Genomic DNA, 27,888 nt, shown 5'->3' with positions numbered 1-27,888 from the left:
TTTGCCAAGTATTACTAATATGCATTTTCTCATTTTTCTTTGAAAATAGTACTGCCAAGAGGTGGAAGACACTTAAAATAGCTGTTTTTTAATCCTGAAATTATACAGTAAAGTAACTGTTTTAAGTTGATAATCAAAAGATAGATCAATCACAGAATATTAGTAAGAAGGTTGGAACTACAGGGGTTTGGAATGAGGTGATCTTTAAGGTATATTCTAACCCAAATTATTCTATGATTCTGTGATTTTTTTATTTAGCCTTCTTGTTTGTGTATTGTCTAAATAATGAGAGATGGCTCAGCATTGTGATGTCTCAAGCTAGAAATCTGAATATTTCTTTCTAGGAAAGTCCATTTACCCCAGTCTTCTGGGAGGTTTGTTATTTGATGATTTAGTTTTTCCTCATCAAGGAACTGAATCACTACTTTGAAAATATGTTCCATAGGCAGGATTTGAAGTCTTGAGTCTTTTCTCTGTATGACAAATGGAAATGCTGAAGCTCTGGGGTTTTCTTTTTTGAAGGGTTGTGTGCTGTAGTGTACAAACCTGTCTTCATATTAAATCTTGTGTGTTAAACAACTACAATGATTTATTGTACAATAAAGGGATCATATGTAGGGTTTTCTGCTCTTGCTTGCTTACGCCATGAGCTTGGCATGGCAGTTTTCTTCTTGGAAGTAGCTGGCCAAGTGCTTATGCACTTAGGCTATATTTGCTTGTATCGCAGTTTACAGGCTTTTAGTTGTTGAACTCAGGCTCAGTGTCCAGCATCTTAATTGTACAGAGAGTTTTAATTAACAAAAACAAAATCCCAAGCAGCCACCTGAATCTAAGTTCAGTCTCTGAGCTAGAACTTACGAAATTTTATTAAATAAACTAAGATGGCACACTGAGCTAAGATTAGAATAACTGTTATTGCAGTTAAAGCTGCAATAACACCATTTCAACTTTGAGAGAAATACAAAAAAGTGAAGAGTATATTAGTTTTCTTTGATGCACCTTAGCCAACAATGTTGTAATACAAAGTGACCACAAAAGAACTGAGAATGTGTCTGTGTTTCTGTCATCTGAGGTATCTTTTGCAGAGGTGTATGTAAAATAGAGACCCAGGTTCTATTCAAACTGAATTTCAGAAGTTTCATCATACAGTAAAATATTAATTTATTTCATTCTTAAAATTAGGGGTTTTTTGTTTTACTATTTTATGAAATGGTTTTATTTGTTTATTTTTCTGAAAACAATTATGTTAGATGTGTAACACCTTCTGTTATCATGACTAATATTTGCCTTACTGTTGTTCATCCTGCTGCTTTTATGTTCATGAAACCTTTGCTTTAAATGAGAATTGGGTTTTTAGTAATGTATAATTTGTTTGATCTCCGGTGTAATTAATGAGGTTTCTTTCTAGTGATCTTTTCTTTTAAGCTTCTCCCTGTAAGAGATCTTATTGATACAGGGTAGTAATTTTATTACCTACAAAATTTCATTTTTCAGTTTGAGGATACTTTTATTCACCCTTTGTATCTTTTTTCGTGTTCTTCTCATGGCTTTTTGTCTTCCTTCTTCAGCTTCCTTGTTTTCTGAATATACCTCATTTGCAAGAGCCTACTAGTTTTCCTGTCTTCTGCAGTCCTTAAAATCTGACATTTTTCTTTGAGCCTTTTGTTTTCCTTTCCTACTTTGACTGGACTTCTTTCCCTAAGAAAACTTCTGGAAGCTTGCTAACTTATAATTTTATTTATTCCCTTTCAGGTTCCAACAATGAATCAGTTTCTCAGGCTGGTACTTCTGATTTTCAGTGGGATTTAAGTCATGCTCAACCCCCTGTTGATGACGAATGGTCTGGGTTAAGTATGTTCCTCTAAAGTGTTCATTAACAAAATGTTAATTACTGTTAAAGTGTAGTTATTTATATTAGCTACTTGTATGTAGTGGGTATCTGAGGAAAAACCTGGAATGCTTGACTTCTCTAAGCTAATGGAGTTTGGAGGAATTAGAAAGGAGTATTTTGATAAATTCTAGTAGAAAATGGTTAATTTTTAGGAAATATACTTGGATATTCAAACTCAGAAGTGAGAGAGCACGTGCATTTTAAGGTAGAAAAATCTTTGTACAGTCTTGCTGCAAGTGATAAGAAAAATCTACAGCAAGTCTGCAAAATATGTATTTAGTAGATAGAATTTGAGTCAGTTTGTTTCTACATGTTTGTACCTTACTGGGAAGTTAAGGTGACATCAGATGTTTGTATTTAGCCTCATTTGCTTTCTCATTTAGCAAATATTAGGAAGTTCTTGCATCTATAGGATAGAAATAACTGAAATTACTTGGGAGTTGTAGTACAGTTGGTGTTTTTTCCCCACTTTCTCCTCCCTGTTTATGAAAAAGCGTACTGGATCTTCCTGGGCATTGACCTGAAGAATTGTTCTGCAAGTTGACAAAAGCAGCCTTGCATGTTAGCTTCTCTCTAGGAACAACTTACTGCAGTTAAATGAATGGAAAAGTAGAATAGATTGATGCAGTCCATCACTCCACCACTGTTGGCACGATTGCTCTGTTACCAGAAAATTTTGATACTTATCCTTTGTGTTTTACCTAGTGTAAGGATAAGGAAAATACATTTCAGTTACTGATTTGAAAGTCATCAATTTTAAATTTTATCAAAAGTGTAATTGATTCACATATCTGAGCACAGAATGTTTGTGGCTGAAGCTTCTGTGAGTAGAATTTCATCATAGTTGTTAACTAAGAGTACACTAACATAAGTGGGCAAATGCAAGTTTAGGCCAAAGGGATACACAGCTTCACCCAACTGCTCTATCAGGATCAGGACAAGTAAATTAACTATATGTACAAATACTGCTAGTTTCTATTATTACTAAGAATGGATATTTTTCTTAAGCAACTACTGAGAGGGCAGTAGATAAACTGGAAAGTCTTCAGTAATACTTTTTTTTCAAATCAGTAAATTTTAGCAGCTGAAGTAGGTGTCATTAAGATAATATTTTTATTAGGAAAGTTTCTGTCCTAAATATTCTTACTAATCTTAAGATCTCTTAGTGTATTTTTGGCTTCATAATGTTGCAAATAAATTTAATTGGATTTATTAATGCTTTTTATTTTGACTTTATTTTCAGTTGTTTAAATTGAATCCCACCATAGTTGGCAGACCAAATTTATCTGGTTTTCAATTTAGTATAGACTGGGGGGACAAATATTTGTGATGTTGATATAAATGTGAAATGAAAATGCAATCTTCTACAATGTGTTCTGTTTTAAAATCGGCTTGCTGCAACTTTCTGCTAAACAGACAGTCTAAGCCTTAGTTCTTCCCTTCAGATATTTTTAATTTTTGTGTAACTGACCCTTTAAACCCATCATTCCATCATAAATGAATAATAACAAAATAGAGCATGGACTTAAGAGTCTTAGAAAACAATTATTAAAAATGTCAGTGTAATAGGATGACTTTTGAATCAGTAGGATTTACAGTTTCAGATGTATCAGTTGTAAAGGAATCTTAGTAAGGTGAGATTGATCAGTGTTACAGTCCATCCTAATTTTTTCACAAGCTAGAAAGAAAACACAGAGAGCAACTTTTAAATTTGTTCCTCGTCACATTGTTTAGAAACATCTTGAAGCAACTGCGTCTAGCTAGCTGCTGCTGTGATTAGGCTCTGTAAAATCACTGTCATACTCACTACTTTAAAAAGTCCTCCACTTATCAATGAAGTCTTTACCTTTTTTTCAGAAATACAGGAAATTGCTATTTATATCTTGATATCAAGAATTGAACTTATGTGTAGGGGTTTTTTTATTTTTAAACTGAAAATGAGCACCTGTAGAGTAAAGCAAAATTCCTGAAAAAAACTTTTAATCTTTGTAGATGGACTTTCTTCAGCTGATCCAAGCTCTGATTGGAATGCACCAGCAGAAGAGTGGGGAAACTGGGTAGATGAAGAAAAAGTTGCTTCTGTTCCTCAGCGTGAAGAGAGATCTGATACTCAGAAGGTAAAAGGTGGTATTTTCTCCTTAGCTCCAAGACTTTGTCCTTACCACTGCCATTTTAAAGTGACTTAAAGGGTAATGATAAGGGTAATCACTCATCATAGTTACACTGATAAGAGAAGCACAACTGTGTTTGCTCTGTGCACAGAGAAGGAAAACGCTGAATGTTATGGAGAAGAGAGAAATCTCTTAGCACCATGTTAAACCCTTCAGTCTTGCCATAATTACAAGCACTACGTTATCAGTATATACTGGGAGGATTTAGATCTGTTTTTATAAATACTTCTGGACAATATTTAATTCTCAGCATGAAAAACAGCATTTCCATGCCACTGGTGCCTTTAGTGTCTGTTGCCTTTTCCATTCCCAACTCTTCTACCTGTATTACCAGATAGCATGTAAAGAATGTGGTCTTTCTAGAATGAGCTGAACAGATAAGACTGTTAATTTCCACTAGTATATGCAATTCCTTTTAGCTACCAATTTATGTTTAGACTACAGAAGGTATGTTTCATTGTCATTTTAAATGCTAAATACCTTCTGTTCCCATACAAAGATTTCAGATAATGAAAGAGAAAAAGCAGAGCCAATTCTCCAGAGTTCTACAAGTGGCAAATCCAAGAAAAAGAAGAAGAAAAAGAAGAAGCAGGGTGAAGAAGCTAACTCTCCTGCACAGGTAAAATCTGGATGGTTTAAAAGGCAATCACAAGGAATTCATAAAGTTGCCTTATCTTTGGATATTAGTATCTTGAACAAAAATTATTTTTGGGAAACTAATTTCTTTATGGGATTGGGTTGTCTACAGTTGTTTCTCAAGAATTAAAGTAATTCTTATTTTACTAGTATTTCCTTAATTTGTTGTATTCACAAGTTGAATGTGGAATAATTCATAGTTTTACTGGATTTATGAAAAGCACAAAACACATGGAAAGTATTTATCCTGAATTACTTATTTTCTGTCATATCTGGATTCTGTACTGTAGGGATGCTTCCAGGTGGGATTGTCCTCTGCATGGGGAGCCTTCTCCTCATGTCCTTTGAAAGACAGCTGCTTTGGTGAATATAGCTAGTTAGGAGAATGAGAGACATTGAAGTTTTCTCTGAAGCTGTCTTCAAGTACAGTTATGTGAGGCTATATTGGTGTTCTGAAGTATTGTTTTAATTTGATTTATGTGAAGTGGTAAGTGCTAATGCTTCAAATTCAGTTGGTGGAACTACTCTGTGAGTCAGATTTCAATGAGGGAAAGAATATTTTCAAACTGAGGATGGTTGGAGTTTTCTGTGTTATTTAAATAGCTTTTAAAGAATTGCATTGAAACAGATTGGTAAAAATAGCAAAAGCAGATTGCACTTCACATGGCAGTTGAATCATGTTTGAATAGATGAAACAAGTACTTTGCTAATGGGAGAAAGCTTTTAATAGCTCATGATCAGAATGCATCCTGCTTGTGTTTATTGTGACAGCCATTCATAATTTACATTCTTTACAAAATGACCAATGTTCAGTGGACTCTGACTAGACGAATTAGAGAAGGAAAGCAAAAACTTCAGTCATACTTGCTTTGGATTTGCTTTTGTGGTTATCACATATTCCGTTTATTAAAAGTTCTATAATATTAAATTCCCGTTATGTGAAATTTTATTTTCAAGTTGTCTGTGTGGAGGTGGAGCTACTTTTGATTTCCCTTGTTTCTTTTGAGGCAGTTTCAGTCTGAATGCACTAGGGCTGCAGGGTTTTTTTAATTGAAATATGTTTTGATCTCTGCTATGACTCTCAAGTATAAGTCAAGATTAATAGGTTATGGTTAACAGGTGTTTGTGAGTGTCCTACATGAATTTTAGGTGAGTGAAGCCATTCTGATTGCTTTTCCATTGCTTGTGAGCTGTCTTTTAAATTACATATGTCAAGTAGAGTCCTACTTTCTATATTAACATAATCAGATTTGTTATTCTACTCATTGTTCTCCAACCATTCCACTTTTGTGACTTTTTCTTTCAGTCTGTATGAAGACATCAGTTTACAGATAAGATCTTACCTGTATTACATTTTCATGTAGATTGGGGAGTTTTGCTTAATAGGAGCAGAATGAACTGCTGTTACATCACAGAAGCTACCCTTGTTATAACAGCTTAGTAATTTAGCTTGCCAGTCCTACTTCAAACTCATTTAAAATTTGTATATTTATCCTCTGGAACACGTTCATTTCAACATTTTCATCTTTCTCATTGATTATACTTAAATGTTCACACTGGTTTGTTGACTTCAGTGTTTGTCAAGGCAGTAGAAGCTAACTGAAGAGCTTAGAATAAGCCAGTATGTTGTTCCTTCCTGTCAGGAATCAACAGACATGGGCTGTGACTGCATTTTCATAAGGAAATGAGTGAAGGAACAGTGTTTCCAGTTTAAACTCAGAGATATCTTCACAACCACAGGATTCTTCTAGTGCCACTAACAAGTGTAACTACTCTAATTACACACTTAAAATAAAAACTTAACATTTTAGATTGTCTAAGGAGTAATGGTTGAGACTCTTGGATACTTTGGATATATTTTCAGTTTTGGTACTGAGGCTTACTTCACAGGCATTATGGCAAACTAAACTGGGTTGCAAAAATATTAAAGCATAATAAGGATAGAAAACTATACAGCTTGCATTTTAAAACTTGTAATAAAGCACAGAACTGAGAGCAGTTAAATGTCATTGTGATACTTTTGCAAAGTGTTTAGAGTAAATTCATTTTAATTTCACATTCTTATAATTTAACAGGAGTATGAAGTACAGTTCATTCTGAGATTGGGATTTTTGTTAGTAAATGCCTTGAAGCTTCCTGCTTTCTAGGCTTTATTGGATTCTATGGGCATCTTTTATTATGTTGTTCCATACATTTTGAGTTTTAGCATAGTCTAGTATGAGCCCACTTATTCTTTTTGATAGATTTTGTGAGTTATAGAAGCTGATTATGGTGACAAAACTCATTCACAGGGGAGAGAAGAGTCAGAATTTGACTGCAAACACAGGCTCTTCTTTTTTCCCCTCCCACTCCCCTTTTTGTAGGATGCTGAAGAACTGGATAGAGAAGCTGGAGAGCAATTTCAGGCGGATACCTCAAAAGTCCAGGCACAGCAGGAAAGAGCTTTTTCTTTGAAGACCATAAGTACTAGTGAACCAGCTAAGGTAGGGATGCAAAATCTGATTTATGTTACAATTTGATTTGAAGTGCTCAAGTCATTTGACACATTAATTTGTGTAGATAAGGTTACAGTAAGAATCCTGTTTCAGGCTGTTATGTTTAGAAAGGTAATTGAACAGTTGAATTTTAGGTAGAGGTCAGTTATGAGTTTTAAAAAGTATGTCGATGCTGAAAAGCAGTATCTTCCGAATCAGTAGTCACATTTTTTTACTGTCAAGTTACTTTCTTGTTTCAATATTCAAGCAATGGTTTAAAACTTGGAAATGTAGAAACCTAAGAACTAATAGGTCTGAGCACAAGACTAGTGGCATATTCTATTGTTACATTGCAACAGAATGAAGTGTTACTAACTTAATGTATTCTGACTTAAATGCAGTCTAAAATTGATTTTTGATAGCTGTACTGAGCTTAATGTCTGAATAAGAAAAGGTTTTATTTGAAGCAATTCACAAACTGTTTGCTTCAGTTCACAGTTGAAACATATTCTAGAGAATACAAATTCTCTTTCAATCTTTCTCCAAATAGCAGATTTCTTAGATACTGCTGCCCTATAAAGCATCACATTCTAGGAAGGTGTAAAATATTTAATATTTCTAGTGGCTTTTTAGTTTTTTATTTTCATGAAGAGTGAAACACTAGTGACACAGTAGTTTGGTATGAGAGAGTATATATCAGAACACTGAGTTTTTAATTTTTAATTGCTAAACATTAGTTTCATAAAATTAATGAGATCTTAAGAGTCAAATTAAGACATTAGAATGAAGTCTTTTACAAGAGGCTGCAAGTCATCAAATAAAAAGTACAGAAGTACTTTTTTGGTAGAAAATGTCTTGAAAAGCACATTCAGACATACTTAAGGCTTACTCTAAATACCCTACATCAAAGTAGTGCTTTACTACAGTTATTTACTACAACTGATTAGTTTAGATTAGTTCAACCTTTAATCAAGGTTGGCAACAGCTGCCTGTTCTCTCTTGACTAGTGTATTGTTGGGTTTTGTGGTGGTTTTTTTGAAGCTGTACTTGAAAAGACATCTGCCTGTGTATGCAAATGGCTTTATTCATGGAAGCATGAGGTTTTGTTTCATTTTAGAGGCATTAGTTGAAAATGTGTAGACAGAAAACTTGGATTGTGACATCAAGGTGGCAGGTTTTTGACTTCTAGAAAAAGGCATAATTGTGCAATAGCAGAAGACTATAACTTCTGCTGTTCAGAAATCTAAATTGATCTGAAAAATATCTGCAGTTAATTTTTTTTTCTCACAAGCTGTTGACACTGCCAAAATACAAGTTCAGTTTCAGTAGACTTTGCTCAGTCCTTTACTATTTATAATCACACCCAACTACCTAGGTGATTTGATGGCATCAGCATCTCACGTTGACCTACACTGGAGTTTTTGAGGGGCTTGAGGACTGCTGTTACTCTTGAATCTTAAATTCAGTCTGTTCATATACACGTCTACATGTAGCTGTGTAAATGTTAACTGTGAAACAAGACATGTTCTGTATTAAACTTGGTGTGAGGTCAAAGGATAAATGAAGTTATTACTAACGTACTCTGGAACTGGAGTTGATAAAGGACAACTTGTGAATTGTTGTATCTGACATGCAGATGGTCTCTCAGTCTTTATCAAGTCTCCTTGACATCAGATTTGGCTTCGTTGTAATTTCACACATGCAAAGAAGCCTTCCAATATTGTTTGACTTGGCTGTTGTAGAAAGTTTTAGAAAAGGTCTGTGACTGATGGGTGAAATGGATGACTTGAGTTTCCAAGGTAGGGAGTTTAGTCTTCAACAAATGCTCCAAAACATGAGAGTGATATATAGGAAAAAATAAACTGAGCACAAACAAGTGATTATTCAGGATAGCCTCAGAAATAGCTGAACGTTGAACCTTGTGTTTCACATCACAGTATCTGGTGTTGGTATTTCCCCCATGCTATACATTGGGGGCTACATTAAAATTTTACATTTTATCAGCGGGCACAAGCTCTAAATGAGGAGACATGGTTGGAAAAAAGAACAATTTGACAAGTCACTACCTCATTATTGAATCATAGATTATGCATATAACTGTTTATATTATCAAGTAGGCTTTATTTGTTGTTTCAGGCCTCCTTTCTGAATTAGTAGAGAATATCCTAGCAAAGAGTAGTATCCATTTTTTAATGTTTTCATCACTACCCTCTTTCCTGTATCCAAAATTCAGACAGAAGTATTTGGAAAATGTCCAGATTGCTGTATGTATTTGTATCCTTACATTTGCAGTAATACTGCATGCTGTAACACTCAAGCTGCAACACCTTTCTTAGTCAACCTGAGACAGCTGAGTTATTAAAATCTTAATTGAGTTGCTTTACCTGCTGGTCAAGTGTGACTGTCCTAACAAAACTGTGATACCAATATTTACCTGTATTGATTACCTTGCACTAGAAGCTTTATGTCCTCCTTCTGTTTTAGAAATCACAGTTTGTTAAGTTCATTTATGTATGTAGCTTCTGATTGCTAACTATTAGACAACATTATAATTGGCTAAGCTTGGAATTCCTGTAGGATGGGAGTTCATTTTATTGCCGTGGTTGATGTATAAAAAATATTTGAGATTACTAATTTTTCAGTAGATTGAGAGAAATACTGCAATTATGGATATAAAAAAAATTGTTTCTGTTGATGTGTAAGAGCACAGCAAACTATTCATGAAAGGTTAGATAACTTCTGTATTTCAAATTCGTGTGTCGGGTTTTTTCAATTAAAGCTGTTAATTTTTTGCTTAGTTTGATACAATTAAAAAATAAATTTATCCTTTTGTTTTCTTGGATGTTTTGACTGAATTTTTGAGATGACTACATTGTAGTGATGGAAGCAGTACAAACTGGTGTCCATGATGTAGGATCTGTACATCTGCGTCCAGGGATATAGACTTCACTATTTGGTTTTCATAGTTTCAGGTCCTGGCTGTTGTAACACAACTGCAGTTATGATTTCTTAATAACATCCTAAAGTTTGGGGTTTATTGCTTGGCTGAGACACTGTGTTCTAATACATTCTTTTTTGAAGCCTTTTGTCTTTTGGTGACTTGCTGTGGGATCTTACATTTATTATATTCTGACTTTCCTGTTGGAATGTCAGAATGGTTTTTTTCTGTTTTGCTGTAAGTTTAATTACAATAAGTGCTATACACTAGGATACAGTTACATTTTGTCTCTGTAGTGGGAACCTTCAGATTTAACTAGATAACTGAAAGAAAAGAAAAACACTACAAGTACCTTTTACTTGGCAGTTATTTCTGCAGTAAGTCCCACTGAAATACTTGCTGACTACTCTCACCAATATTTGTTTTTCTGTAAGTATACAGTGTTTTGAGCAGTTTATGGGAATGACTGGAGATGCTTTTTGTTTGTTTGGGGTTTGAGTTACGTATTTGGTCCTATTTAACTTGCCTGCTTACCTTGCAACCAAATGCATATGTGTCACTGTTTTACATCTCTGAATATTCTAGAATCTTTTTAGGGTCTTGGTAATTTATTGATTGGTCTCCCTTTCTTTACATGTGCTGTATTTTAAGAATTAGTGTTGTTTATCTTTGCTTGTATTCAATTAAAACTTTTGGCACTAGATGGCAGTCATAGTATTACAGCCTCAATTTAAAATTTGTAAGGATTTTAACATTGGCTTCATTTTTCAATGCCATCTTCTCAGCAGCTGCTAAGTATACTGCCTAAATAACACCATATAAGAGTTTTTACTTTTGTATTACTTTAGAAAAGTTTTTGAAACTCTTCTTTTTGTTTCTCACATAGTCTGAGGAGGCTCCTTTGCTTGCTGTTTCTACTGAGCCATCTGTAATTGTATCAGAGAGCAATTCTGACAAGATCGCTTCCCAAGTGCCACAGATGCTGCAAGAGACAGATGTTTCTAGTCCCAATATTAAGCAAAACAGTGTGCCTCCTCCACAGAGTAAGTATCTCTCAGTGAAGTTTATTTGCTTGAAGTTAGGATGTGCTTTTTCCCCATAGAGTGTAGACAGAATGCTTTGCCCTGGGGTTTGATTTTAAACTGCCATATCAGATCATTGTGTGTGTTATTTATACATCTTGCCATATTTTTAACTTCCTTAAAGTTAAAGGCACCTTGATATATTTTCATTGTGAGGAAAAATTGGCTTCATATTCTTGGATGACTGAAAATGTCTGTTGGGCTTGTCCAGTCCTGAACAGACATTTGGATGTACCATCACCATCGGGACTGGAGCTCTGCGCTGGCACTGAGGAGTCCTGCCAACACTGTTTCAAAGGGCTGCTTGCAGTGGAGAACAGATGGTTACTGACATTGCAGTAGACAGAATATTTAACTACCAGAAATTTGGGAAAAAACACAAATAATTCAGTTTTCAGCCCACTGAGGTCTCTTGATTTCTCAATTTAGTTCATTAGCATCTTTTTCCATATGCTTCCATGTAATTATAGAGAGAAACAGTTGCTTATTTGGGAGTACAAAGGTATTGGATAGGGATTTTTTTTGCAGTCTACCAGCAGCACATAGATGAGGCTCAATTGCTGCAGGTATATTGTTTTTTGAAAATAATGCTGTGCCCAGAAATATCAAATGTACCGTCTGTTGTGCTTGACAAAAGTATTCATACTCACAAGCATTTGAGTACTTGACAAAAGTACTCACAGTAAAATAGGAAATTTAGAAGTGAGGTGAGGATGTGAAAGGTATTGCTTGAAAAAAAAAGTGGTTTTGATTCAGATTCTTCAATAAAATTAATAAATACTGACAATCCATAATTAGTTGCTGCCTAAGTGTTGAAGTACTAAATGAGTTTTTAATGACTGCAGAAGAAACATGATAACTTTATAATTACAGAATCTTCATTCAGCTGCATTAATTGGCTTCTTGGCTTTGAATACATGAAACAATGAAATATTTCAAGTCAGCGTATCAACTTAGAACTTCTCATTCTGGTTCTAAAATATTAAATCTTTATCGATAGATTCATGCCTCAGCAATTGGAAGAACATCTCTTAGGTTCAGTATGTACAATACTTAATGTTTTTTACCACCTTTGGCAGCCAGTGTGTTTTAAGGCAGTCTGTTTTATTAAGAACATTGTGCTTCTCTATTGGAGTATGGATTCCATGTAACCACATCTTAACGTAGTTCAGTACTTTTTAAAAATATTCTTGTGACAAGTCACATATGTAGTGGTTAAGAGCAGTTTAATCTGGTAAAAGTGAGTCAATTTTGTACATGTACATTGTTTCTAGTAGGCCAGAAAATAACAGTGACTCTACTGTAAATAATAATTTGCAAAATGAATTACCTTTGTGTATCACTCCAAGTATTTGTGGGGTAAAAAAGTAGGGTGAAATTGGCAAGCACTGTTTTAGATGCATTTCAAATGAAATTATTTTTCATAGGTGAATAGAAATTTTCATAGGTGAAATAGTTTTATTCACTAGAGTGAATAAAACTTCTAGTTGATTGATCTGAATCACTTCCTAATAATACAGTGTGTATTATCCAGGATTTAAAAAGCCAATTCTGTGTAAATGTTCTCAGTCCTAACACTATAATTATGTTTTGTTTTTTAGCAAAGTCTGAAGAAAGCTGGGAATCTCCCAAACAAGTTAAAAAGAAGAAAAAAGCGAGAAGGGAAACGTGAACTTCCTGAGATGGACATGTGTTGCTGAATATTGTCATGAAGATTATGCTGTTTATGCAATAATTTGTGAACATGTACAGAATTTTATATAAATTTCAAACAATTTTTAAAAACAGAACTGCTGTGAACACAAACATCTTTAAAAAGGAATCAAATGAAAGTAACTTTATGATTTAGCAAACAGAACACGCTACATTTGAAAGACATTCTGAAGAATCTGTTTTTCCAACTTTTGGAGAGAGATCTTAATTTAAAAAACTGGTTTTACAACACAGTGCCCTGTTTACAACAGATTATATTCTCATCTACAACTGCGGATAAAAGATTAATTTCAAGGAAGGGTTTTCTGTAAAAATAATCGTCTGTACAATAGTGGGTGTTTCTTGCCTCTCTTACGAGTGATGCATTAGAAGCACAGAATGTCAACCATTTGAATTTGTTTCATGCCTAAATCAAAGTGCTTTGATTAAATACATAATCTGCCATATCTTTGCAGTGAGTTGGTTAGCAAATCTGCTAGCTATTGCAGGAATCACAAGTGCAAATCATTATCCATTTGTACAGTCAGACCTTCATGGTTTATTATATGAAGTTAACACAATAAAAACTGCTTTGAGTTAAAAGTTTGAGAATGTGATTTAAAACTTGAGTATGGTTCATGAAGTTATTTTTTATAATGTCTATTACCTTACTTGAATTATTGAAGATAACAGTATATTTTTAAGAATGCAGTAATGTGCATAAAATTTGGGTTCTTTTTCATTCCCTACAGTTCTTGGTTGATTCAGGATCCCATCTAAAAACTATATTCTTTCAACTTCTAAACTCATGAAATGAACTGAAATCAAACTTTTCCTTCTCCTAACACTTGTTAACTTACTGTACCCAATTCTATTGTCTACATTACTAAAACTCTGAACAAAGCCAAGTGAGGTTTTCACTCACAAATTATTTGGATTTCAAAGATCTGTTGGAGAACTGGAGTAGCTTCAGACAGCTTTAATTGACAAAAACAGTTATCAGGAACACATTTTTTTACTGCCTTAACCTGTAGTATGTAGAATGTGTCTAGACTTCTGGACAGGAGTTAGTGTTTTTATATTAAAAAAATAAAAAATTATGCAAGTAAAGCAGTTGTAAAATAAAGACCATTTCCTGCTGGAAACTGTTAATTAAAATGGCATTGAGGATGTGTTGTCATTTTCAGGCACTGTAATGATGTGTTATTGAACTGGAGATGTGTTTGTGTCTGTAAAGGTACATGCTCAGCCGTGTACACTGTAAATAGCCTTTACAAAAATTGGTTTGCTAAGAATAGTGTTTAACATCACCTGGTGAGTTCAGTTAGAGTCAGGATTCTTTTCAAATGATTGACATCTGGTTTTGTGGCACAAAAAGAATTGTTAACAGCTGTAACATGCAGTACTGATCAACAATCTTGTGCTCTTACTGTTCTCAACTGCGGTTTGACAGTATTGCAAGGCAAGAACAGATAATGCAGCAAGCTGGGTTTAATTGTACTGAAAATGCACCTGCTAATGGAGAGCTTTCCTAGTAAATGGATATTAACTTGCACAGGTATTAACTCCTGTATGTCAGGAACATGGCACTCTAAATTGACCTGTTAAAATAAATCGAGCATATTGACAGTATTGATTTATTTACTGGGAGGGAGGAATGTTCAAGAGCGATGTTTGTCATGATTCATGTAAAATAAATTTAGAAGTGAAGTACAGCTTTTCAAGGAGTATCTTAAGGTAAACATGAAAAATAGGATATTATGAAATCATGCAGAGTCCTTTGCACGTAAATAATATTATCATTTTACTTGTCTTCATAGTAAAGGTTGAAAAATACCCTTTAAATTCAGGATTTTAATGTATGTCTGAAATCTGTTTCCAATCTATGTGTTATGCTACAAGCCTCTTTTATAGAAAATACAAAGATTTTATGTAATGAAAGAGACTGCCCCCAAGAACTTTCACTGCATAAATTCTTTTTTTCTTGAAAATAAAATTGGTGATATTTCTGGGTTAGTCAAATAGCTTGTCATTCTGGAAAAAGAAACAAACTAGCTAAAATATAGGAACCCTGCTAACTAACTGCTACTGCTAAACAGGGTCATACAAATACACAGCCTTCCTTTCAAAATGTTACCTATTTAGCAGCACCTCTTACTGTTTTCTTAATGTGCAGTTTCCATGTCTTAGAAAGCAAAACTTGGTTTATTTGACATTCATTGAAGAGGTAGTAACTCTATATCATATTGTCTATAAATAGAAACTTGGTTATCTATGTACTGTCATGTTTCTATGATTCAAGCAGTGGTTAGTCTTAATTATACACTGAATCCAGATTTTGGTACTTGGATAGTGCAAAAAATACCATTTTAAAGAAACTTAATTTTTTTTTCTTTTTTTCTTTGGGGTTTTTTTCTGTTGTTGTTGAATGCATGGAATGGTTTCATAAATCCAATATGTTGTTTTTTTCTAAATACTCTGGAATTATTTGTATGTGTAATTTAAACTTGTGATGATGTGTAATTGGATAGTCATGGCATATTTTTATTTCTTTTGTGGGGCGGGAAAGGTGTACAGAATTCATATGTGCTTGTTACAAAGGTAACTGCATTGGTTTGGAGGGGGGGTGAAAACTATTTCTGATGCCCTTTTAGAAGTCTAAAGAAAAAAGTGCAAGTGAAGAGCACTACTTTAATATTTACTAAGAAAGAATGTACATATTAAAAGCATTTCAAAATTTATAGAACTATTGCTAGTACTGTTGTGTTGTAACTGAATTGTCTCTCACTTGAAACTGCCCTGTTAATAGTTCCTAGCCATGGGATTTTCCTGTGAATAAGGCTTCTGAAAAGTGCAGACATCAGAGTACATGGTTTAAGCAGACTTTCATCTATTAGTTGTTGTGCCTTTAACTCAACTAGGTTGCCAGTCGAGATTTCAGCTGTTAAAAATTGCAGGTCTCTCGCAGACACTTGTACCTGTGAATCTCTTTGTGGTGACCACTTGAGTAAAAACAAGCAGTTCTGGTTTTTCAGGCCTGTACTAAAAGATTTCTTCATTGTTCTGCTGTAAGTGGAAGGAGAGAAATCCTGAAAATTCTAATTGCTTCTTAAAATACTCTGCTAAAAATATTTTGCTGTTAAAATTGTGAGTGAATTACTTCATTTAAGAACAAAGAACATCACCCAAATGAATTTGTGGGGGAAGGAGCAGGAAGGGCAGTGTGACTGATAGTTCTTAACTTGAAAATAATGTGGCACACAGTGGATTTTGCTCACTGCAGGACTAACAGAACTGCTGTTAGTTTGGATGCGTGGTGGGAGCAAGGTGGGATGATTCCTGTTTCTTCATGGGTGGGGGCTGGGAATTACTGTTGCCTGTGTTCTGTATCATGTTATTAATGATTCGTGGGTTCCTGTTGAAACTTGGTTGAATTACTCAATTCTGTTTCATCATGGGTCCCTTCAGTTGAGGAAATTATTGAACTTCTGCTCTTTTAATTTCTGGCTATTTGTACCAAGCTGAAGGTTTCTTGTTCATTGAAAATTGGTTTTGTCTTTCTTTGTTGGTCTTGTTCACTAAAAACTGTGATGTCTTTAATGTTGGTATATTCTGAAAAGTGCATTTAAAACTTTTAGTATGAAACTTATGGTTTCAGGAATTCATACAATACTCTTTAAAAAAACATGCTCAGGAACATTTGCAGCTATAAACAAACACATTTTCTGTCTTACTTGTAGCATTAAGTGATCCCTCGGCTTGGCTCAGTATTTTTAATTCAGTCCATGGCAGAGGGTAAGTCACAGGTCACTCGGAACCAGATTGCCACAATGAACTCGGAAATGCCTAGGATGAGGTGGTTCCCTGTTTCCTCACAGACAGCAAGTCCTGACTAACAGTATTTCCAATTAGCTGTTCAATAGACTCTGACTTCAAGTGATTCCTTATTTCAAATACCCGGTGAAGTATAAACCAAGTAAGTTGTTGCTGAGGTGAGTCTTTTCAGAGGCTGTTCTGACGAAGGCTGCCACAGTTTGTTTTTCATGACTGCTATCTCCTTGGCCAACCTTACCTGTGTAGCTAACAAAAACAGTCATGCCTTGAGCGATGTCTGCAAACAAAGCTCTGGATGGGAGAGAATTCCTCTCGGATGTGATTCTGGAACTTGGCCTTGCTGTCAGACAGCCAGGGTTTAATGTGTCTTTCGACACGCGTGGGGGCGGGAGACCAGTGCCTTTCAGGGCTGTAGCCAGTTAGCCAAAAGAATAGGAATGGTATCAAATGCAATCCCACTGCTGCTGAGGGGCTGGGCATGTATCTACGGACATGTGCAAGCTTTGCTTCTGCTCCCAAAGGTCTTCAAAGGCACTGTGAAACATCAGTAACCTCACATTTTCACTTGTTCACAGAGGCAGCTGTGAATGTGGAAAATACCTGCAGCCATGTCTGAAATCACTGCAGTGTTTTTTCCAAGAAGGGACAGATTCCAGGAAAAGCTTCCCTGGAGGCTAAAGAGGATAATGAGTGCTGGGACTTCAAGAATGCTCTTCTGAAAGCACTAAGACAGTTAATCCCTTTAAAGATAAGGGATGTAGGAGGAGCAAGAGTTCCCTTGGCTTGACTTTGAGGCTCTGAGTACTCAAAAGCAAAGCATTCCAGAGATGGAAATGTGGGTAATACCCACTAAGAACTATGTGGATAGTGCCAGGGTGTGCAAAGATGCAGTTAGAAAAGAAAAAACTCCAACTGAATTGGGCCAAGATGTCAAAAAATAGAAGAAAGAGTTCTTTGGGTACAGAAACAGCAAGCAGCAACAGAAGGCAAATACTGTCCTGCTGATAAACAGGACAGGAGAATTCGTCAGTGGTAAGGCTGAAAAGGCAGCATTACTCAGGTACTCAACATGAGATGAGTAGGCTCTCATGACAAGGCTCTCAACAGTTCCTTCACCTCTGTCTGCACCAGCACTGCTGGCCCCTGGCCTTGGGACCAAAAATCCAGGCTGCTGCAAACACAGATCCAGCAGTGCCAGTGAAGGAAGAGTGGGGTTGAGCTATTACAGGAGCTGACATTGCAAGGCTGCTCTCCATAATCTTTGGGAAGTTGTGGACTTCAGGGAATGGCAGAAGACTGAAAAAGGCTAATGTACCTCTATCCACAAGAAAGGCCTAAAGGAGGATCCTGGGAGTTTTAGGCCCATCAATTTTCCTTCAGTTCCTGGGAAAATTATGGGACAAATCCTTCTGGTAGCTATCACAAGTAGATGAAGCACAGGAGTGGGAAAAGCCAACATAGATTGACTAAGGAGAAATTGAGCTTGACAAACCTGATCACCCTCTGTGACAAAGTAAGCTGCTTGGTTGATGTGGAGTGGGTGGTGGACATTGCCTCCTGGATTTCTCCAAGGCTTTCAGCAAGGTTTCCCACAGCCTCCCTCTGGAGGAACAGATGGGCTGTGGTGTGGATGAGTGCTCCTGTGGTGGTGGGAACTGGCTGAGAGGCAGCACCCAGAGGGTGCTGGTAAATGTCTCCTTTCCAAATGGGCAGCGTGGCACATGCTGGGCCCAGCGCTGTTTAATATCCTCATAAAGGACCGGGAAGATGGGATCAAGTGTACCACGATGAAGTTTCCCAATGACACCAAACTGGTGGGAAAGTGAACACTTTGGAAGAGACAGCCACCCTGCAGGAAGATTTGGATAGGTGGAGAGAGGCTAACAAGAATCTGATGAAGCCCAGCAAGGGCCAGCGTAAGGTCTTGCACCTGGAAAACATAACCCAGGTGTGCAGCACGGGCTGGGATCTCCCCAGCTGGGGAGCACCTCTGTGGAAAGGGATCTGGGGGTGCAGGTGGACAATCTGATCAATCTGAGCAAACAGTGCTGTGCTGGCAAAGAAAGCCAACGGGATGCTGGGCTGCATCCACAAGGGCATCACCAGCAGAGATCCAGAAGTCATTATCCCACTCTGCTCAGTGCTCATCAGGTCACACTGGAATACTGTGCTCAGTTTTGGTCCCTGCTGTGCAGAAAAGAGGTGGACAGGCTGGAGAAGGTACAGAGAAGAACCACAGACTGGGAAGCCTATCACAGGGGAAAAGGCTGAGAGAAGTGGCTTTGTTCAGCCTTGAGAAAAGAAGGCTTAGCCTTACCACCATGTTCCACTGTTTAAAGAGAAGATGGAGACTCCCTTTTTACAAGAAGTCACATGGAAAAGAAAAGGGATAATGGCTACAAGTTTTTCCTGAGGAGGTTCCAAATGGACACATGGGAAATATTTTCACTTGGAGATCAGTCAGCCATTGGAATAATCTCCCTGGGGAAGTTGTGGATTTCCCCAGCATTGCAGACTTTTGAGATCCAGCTGAATAGATTGCTGGGCCAGCTTGTCTCAACTGTGCTTTTGCCAAGAAAGGTCAGATGATCCTTGTACTGTACTTTGAGAAAAAAAAACAATGGCACCACCAAATGCCATAAAGTTGGCTTGATACATTATTGAGTGCAGTAAAATTATGAACAGAAAACAGACTACAATAAAATTCCAAATTACTATTTGCTACCTGTCTTTCCATAAGTGGTTTGGGTTTTTTCCTCTGGTATGCATAAAATGCATCTCAAGAACTGTATTTCTATTCATCAAATTCTGCAGTTATCAAGGTGATTTTCCCCAGAGGTTAGAGACTGACAGGTCCATGTGTTCTTCAAAGACTACTGCTTTAGGTTACTGCAGTGTTAAACGGTGTCTTTTTCATAACCACTACCATGTGGTTTCTGAATTACAGAAGTATGTAATCCGTCAGTGATAGTGTGAGGGGGAATAAAACCTGTAAATTCAGTGATAAAAAAGGCTGTAGTCTTGGCCCAACCAGGTTTTGTCGGGGCAGTTTAGGTCAGGGCAGCTGCCTCAGGTGCCTGTTTCAAGTAACCCTGCTGTGCCAGCATCATCTTTCACTTGACTTTTGAAGTATGTTGTTCCAGTTTTGTGCCGTAGTTACACTGCCCTTTAGCTTGGCTGCAAAGTTAGAGTCTTTCAGTTGCTTTGAAACCTTTTCAGGTTAAACTTTCTCCATGAACTCTTGCCTGCATGGTCTGAGTTCAAGAAAAACCAAGTCTGAGATTGTGTGGTGACTCCTGCAGAGCGGTGGCCAACACCCAGGAGCAGCAGGGCCAGCTCAGCCTAACCTGTGCCTGCCGCTCTGCCTCACCTCCTCGGGGGCAAAGGGAGCTGTTAAATCAGGTGAGGGCTGTGGTGATACTTGAGAGTTACTGGTACTCCCACTGGCTCTCTGGTACTTCTGCTGTAAGCCAAGCCTGTGGCCTGTGTAGAGCAGGGTTAATACTGGGGTTGCATTAAGTATGAGACTCACACAATTGCATTGAACAGTTGAGGGTCCACCTTTGTAGATACCATCTGTCACCATCATGCCTGGCTGATTGTTTTTAAAACATTTTAAAATCCTAATCAGTGTATATTTTCAATATTTTCACCATTTTTTTGGAATTCTTTTCAGCATTTTCCAAGGACGGAGATTCAAACAGCAGCCTGCTCTGAACAAATGTGCTTATTAAATTAAAAAAAAAAAAAAAAAAAAAAGGAAGGAAAACCCAGCTTTTTAATAAACAAAAATAATGTTACTTAGACTTGACCTGCATACTGAACACTTTTGAACAGTAGTACTAGTAGTAAAAAGTATTTAAGTGCTTTTCTGGAGTGGGCTCAGCACTTGATAGAATTGAGCTGGCAAATCAATACTGTGCTATTTTATATTCATATACTACAGGCGTGCAGTTCAAAGTCATCCAACTCATGCAGCCTGTTGTTAACTGTGGAACTTCTTTATGATGTTTTAGGAGCATGTCTTTTTCTGTGAGCCCTTAGCAGGCGTGCAGAACAGAAAATTTAGTGACTGTTTTTGTAATGATTAAAACACGTTAATTTGTACTGCCTTGAATGTAAGAAATATTTTATAGAAATACGTAATTGAAGGGAACCAAAGCCTGACACAGGTGACTCAGAGGGGTAGGTTTTACATACCCAAAGATTGCCAAATGTTTTGGATTTCTGCAATCACATCATGTGAATGCTAGACTATGGTCAAACTTAGTCAGAAGTCACATTAGAAAATAACTTTTTATCTGTTTCACCTTGAGGCAGAACATCAGCTGTGCAGCAGAAGATAATTATGGGAAAGGATTGCAAGTGCTTCACTTTACATTAAGAATTCCATCTCTAAAAATCTTGAATGTGCACTAGTATGCCCCTGGAATTTGTGCTGCCAGAGAGCATTGTGTTGGAACACGTTTTCTTATGTGAATACTTCATGTAATGTTAACATCTCTTGAGAGCACCACACATTATCTTTCACACGCCGTATCACTTCTGCTTTGTGTTGCTGCTGTATGGAGGACATGATCCTGTTTGAGGATCCTGTTTAAACTCTTTAGACTTAATAATTCTAATTATTTCTTGAGCAGTCCACCTTGAAGAAGGTACTTTAACTGAAGTTTAACTGAAGAAAGAATTCCTAATTGCAATTTTTTTTTTCTTATGGCAAATCAGCAGCTCAGCCCTGCTCCAAATCAGGTGAGCTATCAGCAGGGTGTTCTGTCAGGGCTTTAAGGATGTCTCCATCAGCATCAGTGTGGTAAAACTCACAGTGAGGGCTGCTGTCTTACAAATATGAAACTGCCCTATGTGGCAGTTAAGTGGTTTAAAGGCTCATATACATTAAACATTAAAAGGGAAGGGGGGAAATGTGCAGATTTGCATTTTCAAACTATGTTTGGGTTTGGAGAATGTCATGTTGGTGACCAGTGATTTTTACATTAAAAATGAAAAGAATTCTCTCCAAAGTGGCAAATGTGTATCATTCTGGTCTGCAGAGATGGGGTTCTGAATGCTGAGATTAAACCTCTGGTATTCCAAAGGTTTATGCATAGACATTTGACACTAAAGTAGTTGCAGTGGAGGTGATGAGCTACAACTGTGTCTTACTGCAATTACACTTTCTCTGTGCCTTTACTAGTCCATTACTGAACACCACTGTGAGTTGGGACAGCTCTGCAATGTTGGCTCAAAGTTGCCTAAGGCTGTAATCAAACATGTTCAGATGTGCATGCCTATAAAATGCTTTACAGTCACAGTATAGTAATATACATTGATAACCTATATTGGGACACAGCAGAGCGCTGTGTGATTGTGAGATGTTTTTGAAACAATGTTTATACTGCACTTGGAGCTCAGCTGGCAAGTAATGCTATTTCAGTAGAATTATATTGGCATTTATGATGTGATTTGTTACACAAAAAATGAAAAATTAGAGATATGATTTAAACTATCACTGTTACTTTTGGCATTAGGTATCTTAGGAGGATGTTTTGGAGACTATGATAAAGAGAAGCCAAGAGTGTCTTTGGTTTTTGTAATTAGGAGAATATTAGCAGTCTTGATTCTTTTTTTCTTTAGAAGAAACAATATAAAATATACAGTATTAGCTTCAGTCTTATCCCACACACATACACATGGTACTGGTGGCTCCATCTTACGTAGCTTTTAATCTAGATTTCCTAGCTGCATTTTCTAATACATACAAAATATTTATAAATTGGAACACAATCCAATTAAACTTTCTGCAACATCAGCACAGTACAGAAGTGTTTCCCTTGCTCTTGAAGTAGTAATATCATCAGTGCTGCATCTCTGCACTTCATGAAGGACATGTCACAGACCTGTAATTACTTATAGTGTATATAAAAGGTTACATTGCATGTACAGTAGTTGCAGTTTGCCTCTGCAGAAAAAGGCATATATTGGCTAACTAGTTTTGAATTACTATCATGTGCTCAGCAAATCAGTCATCAAGGGGATTCAGGACAGACAGCTGAAGGGGACAAACCCAGCTGATATTTTCTCAGTATAAAGCCACCAGCTCCTGTGGCATGCTCTGCAGGCTTGGCTGGAAAGCAATTGATCTCCATTGGTGACTCCCTAATAAGCAGTGGATGGGTAAACAAGCAGAGGATGTGACACAATGAGAAAGTTAAGCGCTATCTTAGCATAGAAAACAATACACGTGAGACTAGAAGTTTCCATAATGTTCTGTGGCAAACCTCTTCCTGCAATGAACACTGCTGAGAAGAATTGGATGGCATTCCCTGGAGTTTGCTCCAGAGTTCAGCACACTTGGAAGAGAGCAGGAAAAGAGGGATACCTCCATAGATATTCAAAATAATGATGTTGATGCTTTTCAGTTGCTTTAAAGTTGGTGGTAGCTCAAGGTTCCAGGTTTTGGCATGTCTGGCTTAATATGCTAAAGAATAAAGTGCACCTGGGGGAAAGTCTAAGCAGGTCCCCAGGTGAAGTGGTGACTTACTGCTTGAAACCTGACTGGCATCTAAAAATCTGAAACTGGGAAGTATTTCCTGTGTAAGTTACAGGCAGTAATAAATTACAGTTATGGAAGATGCGTTGTTTCAATTTTTCTTGACTGCACTTAAAATCGGTATTGGTTCTCAATAGAATAGAAAGACATGATTTATCACTAGATTGAGATTGCTGATAGAAGACAAAATGAAGATGAGTTCTACTAGATATAACCAAAAAAATCCAAACAGGTATGTAAAGAAAACATGCTTGATGATCAAGTGGGTGGGGCATGGGGGTGGAGGAAGGGAGCTTGGGGTAAATGTCTACATTGTTTTATATTAAAAGAAAAAAAAAGGGTGGTCTTTTCAGAGAAGGGGAAAACCTATAATGACATAATGAAGAAGAGAATTAAATCTGGCAACATTCCCAGTGTTGAGACATACTCAAATGAATCCATAAATTAAACATTTACTAATCTAACTAATGGAACTAAAAGGAAGTAAATGCTATTCGATGTATATTAGCTTTTCTTAGAAGGTTTGCCTCTCCTATCAATCAAAGACCTGTGACCTCTTTGACTGCAAACTCAACACAGTATTAAAAACTTTCACTGAGATTTCCTTTGCTCAAGCAACCTGGCAGGCAGCGAGACTGCTGGCAACACAACAACCAATTTATGCAAGAGCCCTGTCTCATCCTTGTATGCTGTACTTTATGTTCTATAACCGGCTACAGATTATGGATAAAATGTCCCAATCAGTTTAATACAGTGTGCAGCATAAGCATTCAGGCCAAAAGGCCAAAAAGCTCCAAGCATGACCTTCCACTGGGTCCGTGTAGTAAAAGGTCAAGTGTAAATGTGGGGATGTTTTAATCTGAGTAGTGAAGAGGAATGGGGGTACAATCCCAATACTGTGTCCATTGATTAAATGAATACTTTTATGTCTGATGCCTGTAGTTTTAAAGGCTTGTACAAAACTGTCTAGATCCCCACACTAGGGAGGGAAGCAATAAACATACTTAAAGGACTGAAAGCAGTGTCCGATGAGCAGAAAGTTAATTTATCAAAAAAAAAACTTGGAGAAGAATTTGTGTAGAGTAGAAATTATTAGGATATGAGGTGGTAAAGGGCTCATTAGCCTTCCTGGTGGAGGAAGAGGTGATAAGTTTTAGTTGGTTACAGGACACCTACTAATTTTGTTGATAATAGTTGCAATTAGTGGTGATGTCTCCATTTCTCAGTATCTCCAGGCATGCTGAACTAGCAGGGGAAAAAACAGGAGAACTAAAGCTATTGCAGAAATTTACAGACTTCCCAAGGCAAAAGGAGAGAGTTCTTTATTGTTAAGGTACTGGAAGAGCCAGGCTATAACTCCAGTGTAAACATCTTCTGCAAGGAAAAATGTGAGTTTCTGGCAGGCCTGTGCAAAAGCGATTAAGAAAGAACAGCACTGGAAAAGGGGAGGAGAACAGAAGTGGACACAAAAGTGCCACATTCTTTTGGAAGGAGGCGCTCCACGTGGAGTGGATATCCTTAGAGGAGACTGCAGCCCATGGAAAGCAAACTGTAACTGAGGAAAAGCTTCAAGAACATGTTACCAAATTGCAAATCTGCTGCCAAGCAAATAATTAGATAATCGCCCAGCTTATTTTTGAGGTTTCTTGCAAATGTAGCACAGATGATTTCGTCTCACCCAAAATGTTAATTAATATGTAAGGTTGGCATGAATGAGAAGGCCAGAACAAAAAGGACCTGAATCTCAGTGTACTCTAGAACTCACTACCCTTCTTTTGAGTCCTGTATCTTCAGGGCAAAATTGAGAGGCTTTCAAGTAAAAAAAAGGGGGAAAAGAAGGATGCAGTAAAGCAAGCTTTTCCTTGGAGAAATCTGAGCTCTTGGCAGGGCAACACATGAAAATATTTTAATGACACGTTTCTTAAAACCACCACCTTCAAGTAGAATTATGAAGCTGTGGCCCAAGGAAGCTAGAGTTACAAATACACTTTACCATCAGGAAGGAAAATGTGTAAGTATATAAATTTCCTAAGATATTAGAATCACTGTCTTCTACATGAGAAATCATGACAAAATATCCCAGTAGTGAGCTAAAAAGTTCCAGGCATTTCTCTCAACAAATTTTAAAGACTTAAACAGAACTTTTAAAAGAAAGAAGAAATAAAAAAACCAAACACCAACCAACTAACCATTTGTTGTCCACTGTTTGGTGCTCAAACACAAGAATCCAGCTCTGCAAGCAGTTGCAATCAAGCTGTGTCATTGCAATGGCTTTCTTACAGGCTCTGTGTTCTGAGTTGTAACATGCTGGAGAAAAATACTGTTCTCACTCTGATCCTTTTTTACGCAAACCAGGGGGATGAATGACCTCTTGAACCCAATTTGAATTGTAGCAGCAGTGCTATTTGATTGCGTGTTGGCCACTCTTTGTGGCAGAGGGGTAGTGTCGGACTTTTATTAAAGGCTTACTTCTTTTAGAAAGCATAGGTATTTTTTAAATTTCATTGCATTGAATATTTATACAGCTCTGAATACTTGAATCATTTGCAGCCATCCTGAAACTGAGGTTCTGAAGCAAGTGGAACAAAAAGACTCTTTAAATGGCTCTTTAGTACAGTAAGAGTCACTTCCCCAAAGTCATCACCTCCCTGTGCCTGAGGACAATACCCAGACCTTGGTTTCTGGACAATGTTTAACCCTTTTCTTATCTTATCTTAACTTGCCAAATGCAAAACAATTAACAATGCCTTTGTTCACTCTGCAGCACGTGGCTAATCCTGCAAGCAGAAGATGTGATTCTCTTGAGCTGCCCTTTTGTTCATGTGCTGTAGGCAATGTTGGGCAACAGTGTAATTGAATTATTCAAAGCCAGTTGAACTGTGCTGCACCACCTCTGCAGGCTGTGAGGACAGACAGAAGGTGGGAATCACAGACAGTTTCTAAGCCAACTGTGCTCTTCCAGCAATCTTATTAATACTAAGACAGGTATTAACAGGTTAACCAGTAACCAATTTTAGTGAGCACTAGAAAGCTCAAGAAAATGCTAATTAGACCAGGGCATCCTGTGACAGGAGGGAGAAGCTGTCCCTGCAGTGAGATCACGGGGGAGACATGGGAATACAGAGCAGAAGCAGGCACAGGGTATACTGGGCTTTGTTAAACAGCTTGCAGCACAGACAACACAGCAAAGTCGGGCTGTGTCCCCTCCCAGCTGGCTAGCAGAGCTCTCAGGGTGTGCTGTGGGGAATGAGTGGCTGCATGAAGGGAGTTTCGTGATCTACAGCTCTGCTGTGGTAAGGAGGGGCAGGCAGGAGGCACAAGCCTGCACTGCCTCTCGGGATACATCCCACAGCCTTCCCAATGACCAGCGGCTGAGCAAGGGTGTGTCAGGCTTTGACCCTGTGCAGTGTTTAATTTCAGCACTAAATGTTCCCTTGGAAAAAAAAAAACTCTTACCATATGGATCCCGCTGCAAAGATTCTCCAGTTTTTGAGCACAGTTGGAATAAGTGCTTGTAAGTAAGCTGTTAATTCTCTAGAGTTCGTCTCGCTGAGCGAGACAGCGATACTGGTCCTGTTCAAGGTTTGATGAATAAAGATGACAATCTCGAGTATCTGTTGTACCTCTGGGAACCTTGACAAAACTCAGGTGTCCAGTTCAGAAGCTGCCCCTGTTGCATCTTAAATGATCTTCCAACATCAGGGTGTAAGATCGGGTATCCTGGATTCACAGTCACCTCTGTAACAAGTGCTTGTCATTTCTTGTTTTGTAAGGCAAAGTGAGAGACATGGAAGTTTTACTGACAGAGGCCTTGTTGAGGAGGGTCTGTATCTGTGGCAATACTGAGGGTCTGAAGCCTCCCCACCAAAATCTTGCCAAGCAAACCAAATACAGCCAGTTACAAATCAGGAGCATGATGTGAAACCTGATGCTTCCTGCTCTTTCCCATAAGGGTTTTTGGAATGGAAATTAATAATGATACAGGAAACTGCTCTGAAGTGATTAGTGTTTGCTGCTTATTCTTCCTTTTTTTTCTGAGAATATGAGGGTTAAAGCCACTGATGGGAAACCATAAGTGAAAGCAGACATGCAGCTAATTTCTCCTTACAGTGCTGGAGGATATTATAAACAGCGTCTGAGTCTCACAGCTCCAGGACCTGAGTTCCTCCTGCCTGGCTGCTAAGGCTCAGCTTGTTGTGCCCATGCCAGGCTGAGGGATGCAGCTGCTGCTTTCCTGTTTGCAGGCACAGGAGCCCAGCAGGGACAGCTGCACAGATGGCCACAGACAAGGTGCTGCCTTCGTCTGTGCCTCCTACATGTAGGACTCACAGAAGATCCAAGTACAGACCAGCTGGTCCAGCTTGATGCTTGCAAGCAAATTACACCCACCCACCCACTGATCACTCCCTGATCCCCCCAGCAGCTGGCACTTGCTGCTTACAGCCCCCACACACAGTGTGGAGAGTGGAAACTACACAGAGAGACACTTGGGAAAGGTTTTATAAGAAGTGAGGGTGAGCAGACAGTGTTCGGCCAGACTGCACACGATTGACCTTTTTTATACCTTTTTCTGTCTGATCCTCCCTCTGCTCCTTTCTGATCCCCCTCCTTTAATTATTCCCT

At 37.7% G+C, this 27,888-nt stretch overlaps 1 protein-coding gene across 2 annotated transcripts in view; it reads left to right on the top strand.

Moving 5' to 3' along the window:
* The window catches only part of MTDH (metadherin), a 34,723-nt gene extending 18,276 nt beyond the window's left edge, over positions 1-16,447 (top strand). The window contains exons 8-13 of one of the 2 annotated variants that reach the window (XM_063390551.1): positions 1,753-1,851; positions 3,884-4,008; positions 4,562-4,681; positions 7,062-7,181; positions 10,997-11,153; positions 12,794-16,447. In XM_063390551.1, the coding sequence (XP_063246621.1) occupies positions 1,753-1,851; positions 3,884-4,008; positions 4,562-4,681; positions 7,062-7,181; positions 10,997-11,153; positions 12,794-12,864 (692 nt within the window). In that variant the 3' untranslated portion in view covers positions 12,865-16,447. The remainder of the gene's footprint in view (positions 1-1,752; positions 1,852-3,883; positions 4,009-4,561; positions 4,682-7,061; positions 7,182-10,996; positions 11,154-12,793) is intronic. The other variant, XM_063390560.1, reaches the window with a different exon arrangement.
* Positions 16,448-27,888: the final 11,441 nt, after the last annotated feature.

Source organism: Prinia subflava, chromosome 1 (assembly GCF_021018805.1).
Source record: "Prinia subflava isolate CZ2003 ecotype Zambia chromosome 1, Cam_Psub_1.2, whole genome shotgun sequence".
In the NCBI taxonomy this organism is placed as follows: Eukaryota; Metazoa; Chordata; class Aves; order Passeriformes; family Cisticolidae; genus Prinia; species Prinia subflava.
This window is presented reverse-complemented; position numbering and strand designations above follow the sequence as displayed.